Source organism: Branchiostoma floridae, chromosome 11 (genome assembly GCF_000003815.2).
Source record: "Branchiostoma floridae strain S238N-H82 chromosome 11, Bfl_VNyyK, whole genome shotgun sequence".
In the NCBI taxonomy this organism is placed as follows: Eukaryota; Metazoa; Chordata; class Leptocardii; order Amphioxiformes; family Branchiostomatidae; genus Branchiostoma; species Branchiostoma floridae.
In genome coordinates, this window is record NC_049989.1 from 9,079,706 (window position 1) to 9,085,386 (window position 5,681).

General features: G+C 40.0%; 1 protein-coding gene across 1 annotated transcript in view; it reads right to left on the minus strand.

Annotated features, from left to right (window-relative positions):
- LOC118426178 overlaps positions 1 to 4,677 on the minus strand; it is a 10,202-nt gene extending 5,525 nt beyond the window's left edge. Inside the window, exons 1-3 of the mRNA XM_035835440.1 lie at positions 4,664 to 4,677; positions 2,843 to 2,898; positions 1,471 to 1,594 (exon numbers count right to left, since the gene is read on the minus strand). Coding sequence (XP_035691333.1) covers positions 1,471 to 1,594; positions 2,843 to 2,898; positions 4,664 to 4,677 — 194 coding nt within the window. The remainder of the gene's footprint in view (positions 1 to 1,470; positions 1,595 to 2,842; positions 2,899 to 4,663) is intronic.
- Positions 4,678 to 5,681: the final 1,004 nt, after the last annotated feature.

The following is a 5,681-nucleotide window of genomic DNA, read 5'->3' on the forward strand; positions in this document are numbered from 1 at the left end:
TGTCTTATGCTACCGTAGGATCTGCTTGGAGATTAATCGTAAAGCTCATACAGCTGTAATAAAAAGGACTATCAATGTCAAAGAGTTTAAAACCGTAATCAAACAATCAAAGCTAAAATTGGATTTTGGATTCTAAATATTGTAACCAAAGGTTCCACAACGTTGTTGCCGACAGAGCAAACAGAAAAAAATGCCCAAAACATGTTAGTACCGTCATCTTTACAAACAAGGCCCCCCCCCCCCCCCCATTGGTGGTCATCTTTTCCAACGTAATGAAGTCTACTCAACGATCTCTTTAATATTATGCCCCTTCTCCCCACACACTCCCTATATCTTCGTGCTGTGATAATGATGGGTCTCAAGTTAGTCTGTATTCCTATAGCACCCAAATATTCATTTATTATTCACAGAACGCAACAAAAACTTTCTTCTTTTTATTACAGGACTCAATTAATAATGAGAAGGCTATAGACCTTACACAGGGGAGCGTGAGATCGATTTCGTGGTCTTAGATCTTGCAGGACACAGTTGCTAGTCCTGAACTAAGAATAAAAACCCTAGCATCTATATTTTATGTTCAAACTATAGCGAATACATACACTGAGAGTGGTCAATTTTGAATCAATCTGTGATTTGTCATGTGTGGTTTCCATCTTCTCTGCAATCAGTAAGAGGCACCAAAGATCTGTTCTTCAATTCCGGTCCTGTGGGGGTGTTTTGAAAGGTCCATTACAAAGTTTACTTGGTGTACTCTCACTTTACGAAGGCGTTTGACATGCGTAACGGCAGACTGCACTAAGTCCCACTCTTCTGACGGAGCTTTGCGGTAAAAGCCTTTATTTCATGCACGGGAAATACAGGCTTTGGAATGCGCAAAGTTCGTGAGATCCCAATCTCAAGTTGCGATTTTTAGGTTAAGAAATAATAGCCCCGATAAAGTGTGAGACGAATCTTACCACAAATGTACAACCCAAAACACATCCAATAAAATGTACATGTATCGTATGCCCGATACATCATAATGGTTATGCTTTAAATGCTGGCCCTTGATTTTCGGCTATACAATGTTTTAAAGTTAAGCAACAGCTCTTCCAAATCATATGGAGGCGCCCATCTCCGTATCCTTAGACCTAGGGCCACGCACCAGTGAAGCACAGACGCCACTACAGCACTGAAAGTCAATAGATCCCATTGCAGTTACGGCGGCCATTTTGGATTTTTTCTGTGTCCTTTCACCAGCACGAGGCCGGCAAGGATTAAAAGCATGTCTTATAGTATAGATAAGCCATCTTCAGTGGCAGTTTTGCCCCTCTTACTTGAAGAGTGATGTAATGACCCCGGAATATCCAAAATGGCCGCCGTAACTGGAATGGGGACTAATGTATGTATGTGTATACGACTTGGCAAAAAAATGGCAAAATGGCAAAAAAGAGATGATATGTCTTTTCTACATAATATAAAACACGTTACCCTTGAAACTTGTAGTTCTGGTGGACAACTCCTTCTCTCCTGCGCCTGTTGCCGAACTCCTGTGGGGGCACGAACCTTACAGACGGCGGGCTGGCTCCTCGGGTCGTCTTGGACAGGTGGGCGTCTACACAAAGTGTAAAGCGTTGAAGGAATTCACCAAAAGAAGAGGGTGTATTGAAACACTGAAATTATGGAGTTTCATGACTGGTAAGATAACTTGGTTGATGTTCTGATAATTAATCATTTCGACTTTTAACAATAAAAGTAAAACATTTTAATATTTACATTTTCACTAAAAATAATAAAAAAATTAAGATACAGGAGATAAGGATTTAAAGGTTCATACGTGGCATTATATGACAGAAGAGGACAACGTGGCACTGCACTCCAATTGGTAACTTATTTTAACAGTGTCACATACAAAAAAGGTAAAGGTATAGTCTCATGACCTTTTGATTTTGTAAAGGCAGTGGGTTGTTATCCACTGTGTCTAGGGCACTGTATCATAATTTTGTTCTATATCAATATGAAATCCCCTGGTAATTTGTTTCTTGATTGGACACTAAAAAAGATTATTTTGTGATGGAAGTAAAAGAATCTATCTAGTACATAAGGGCCCATCAACCATGATTAAGCTATGACAAGATACTGACTTACTCATTGCGTCGTGACGTCATGTTTCTGATGGTCTTAAGAGCAATCAATCCTAATCAGTCATCGTAAAACAAATACTTGATGTCTCCAGAAATTTTGTGTTGAAACAAATACAAATCCTTCTCCACAAGAGTGAATTCGAATGTGTTCCAATAGAAAACCGCGCTCCAAGAGCAATCAATCTTCATCAGTTTTCGTGAAGAAGTACATAAGGACTGGTTGAACATTTGGTGATGGCTCCAGAAATTTGTGTTGAAACAACTACAAATCTTTCTCCACAAGAGTGAACATGTTTCAAAAGAAAACCACGATTCAAGACCAGCCTGCCATGCCCACTAATGGAATATTGCAGACGGGATAACCGAGTTAGTCACAAACCATTAGTGGGTATTTTCTGCACATTACCACAATGTACTTGTGCATCGATGGTGGAATTTTCTATTAGCCGTGACTGTCAAAGGTGGTATCTCACTGCACTTGGGGAACCGGTGCGGCACTGCAGTGTTTGAAAGATTTCTCAACTAATTTCAGAAATAAAGAACAAATTTTCCTACGTTTTGTGTATTTTGTTTTCCTCCAAGTCATACCTTTACGTATTACGCAATATCTAGATTATAAAAATCGGCGAAACCACAGTTAACAAACCCCGCAGTGCCGCACGGGTGCCCTAAGTACAGTGAGACACCACCTAACGTTCGTGTTGTGTATTCGTACTCACCCAGGGACAACTTTCTGTACTGGTCTGAATCAGAGCCATCCTCAAAACCTGTATACCTGGGGAGGTACAAAACACGTTATCAACAAAGTCTGTATCTCAACTTGAACGTTAACATTAGAAGTCATTATGTTAAACTGTAGTTTAAAACACAAAAAGCGAACTTAACTAAATTCGAGAAGAAGTGCTTTTGTATTAGAAATTACAGTTTACCTTTGATGTTGAACGTCTGTACCTGTATGTATATTTTAGTCGGTAAACATGGTGTTAAACGTGTATTTTTAAGTTACACTGGTGTTGTAAAGAAAATATATTTTGGAATAAATAGATGAGTCAAAAAGGTTATAACATAAAATCAATGGATATGATAGCTACTTCTACGTGCAAACAACAGCAATGAGCCATGATAAAAGAAGCGAAAGAACTACCAAAACACTGGTAGCTATTTTTTGCTTGGTTATGTGAAAATGACTCGCGTAAAAGTCTTGCAAACACTATAGGGCATATATAAAGCTTTCCCACCAGTGTTTTGCTATGGGAAATATGACATGACAAGTGAGAAATCAAGTCCCTAGCAGTACGGCCTTTCATAACCTATCAAATCTTCTCTGACGCAACTGTGAGATTTAGAGGTGATAGGTGCCCACAAGCAGTGCGGGGCAATATGTGGTTAGATATCCTACGAGATGCCGTGTCAGCCGTCAAGATCTAGTGATGTCTTATAGAGGAAATTCCACACAATGTCTTAGACTCCCTTTCAGTCTTCGGAACGGGGGGGGGGCGTTGGGCCGCGAATTTCAACGTCGGCTATGTTCTATTGTGCCGGGAAAGGGAGTTTGTTGAGGAAAGAATTTTGCCGTGATTACAAGTTTCTGCCCCACGGGAAACTCCTTTCTTCAAAAATTTCCCTTTGCCGGTACATGTGAACATAGCCAACGCTGAAAGTCGCGGACCAACGCCCCCCCCCCCCAAAAAAAAAGCCCCGTTCCGAAGACTGCAAGGGAGTCTAACAATGTCTAGATTCCTGCAGGCCGTTTTCGCTTTACATTTCAACGTGTTATCACGCCCAGCCAAGGGAGCGCCGAACGAAATAATTACACAGCTGAAGTTCAAAGGAGTCCAATAAACTCCCCTTTTCCGATGCGTGTCAAGATTATGTCCGTAACAACTAATCGAAACTGTACGGTTGAGAGAAGCAGATGTTGTATGACATCAAAATAACTTATGATGGGATAGCACGTTATATTTCACTGTGATCACCAAAGTAAAATGTTAGTAAATTTTTTCTGTGTAAAAACATTTTGGTCTTCTAACCTGTGTAACATTTTGCAAATGCTAATAATAATCAGTTTATCTGATTATAATAAAAAGGAAAGATACGTTTATCGAGCGTTTCTCGGCGACTTCATAGACGTAAATGCTGCCGTCTTGGTGTCCCTCTTTGAATTTTAGTCAGTTTTTCTTGAAAATGTAACGATTTTTGACCCTCTCAAATTACCGCTGTCGGGTGTCTACAGGTCGAAGATGGAAGAAAAATATCTCAAATATTGACAAGCTGTAAAGTTCGGTGTATGCCTGACTACGTATAGTTTCAAACACAAAGTGATGCGATATTCTCTCCCCCAACGTTTCATCTTTATTCTAAGTTCAACTTAGTAAGGTTATTCAAGGTCCCAGTGCGTAACTTCAGGTGCCTATTAAATCCAAGGTTACTTTACAGAGCAAATATCGGGACTATGTTTCCCTGTGGTAACTTTTGAAAACGCAAGCAACGTAATTCTTCAAACCGCTTCTTACAAGGTATGTAGATGCGGTTATATGTACCGTGACCCTTCCATCTTTACTGGCCCTTAGGCAAAAGCTTTCGTCAAAGACCATCTGGTGTTTCAAACTCCATTCAATCCTATCAACCAAGCGCCGGATGGTTAAAGCTCACCCAACAAGATGTCGCCAGCCTCCCTTTACCATTGAATAAATCAGTCTGGGAATAAAACCCACGCCTAGGTCCCTGGATACAGGTCCTAGCTTTTAAGCTATACCTTTCAAAGCGAATAGGAAACGCCGTTACAAATGTAGCAGCTTAGAAGGTGGTCCTTGATAAAATTATTGTTTCTTCGTCAAAGGCAACTATGGGTAAAATTTAATTAAAACTAACTAGACATTCAGAGGAAAAGCAATTAAAGAGAATGCGTTCGTGCAAGCAGCCAGGAATGGCTTAAGGTGGTATCTTAATGCACTCGCGGCACGGTGGAGTTTGAAAGATTACTCAACGAATTTCAGAGAAAAAGAACGAATTTTCTTACGTTTTGTGTATTCTGATGTCTTCTTAGCCGTACTTTTACGTACTACGCAACATCTAAATTATAAAAAAAATCTACGAAAATAACACAACCCCGCAGTGCCGCAACGGTGCCCCAGTTGTAGTGATATACCACCTTAAGATAATGAAGTCTTTAAAACTATGTAAAATTCGTCACACACCAATAGCAACAGTAACTAGAAATCAGGCGACTTGCCGTGTACATTTATATGAAAATCTAGTAGGTTTTTGAATGATTGAATGTCTGCAACTCATTACTAGAAATGCTGAGAAAAGCAAACTCCTTGGATGACAGCGCGTGTATTGTTTTTCGACTGATTCGAAAATAGCTAGACGTTTCTTTTCCTTTGGAGATAGTCAACATGACAAGAAAGTGCCGAAAATGAAGAAAAAGCTATATGTCGTGCGCTAGCCTTGATTGTACTAGTAGACGTGACATGTCATGGTTGTAGCTGTAGAAGTAAAGCTAGTTCTTGTATGGTAGACTTGGCAATGAGTGCAGTCGCCAATTTGGTAAGTGAT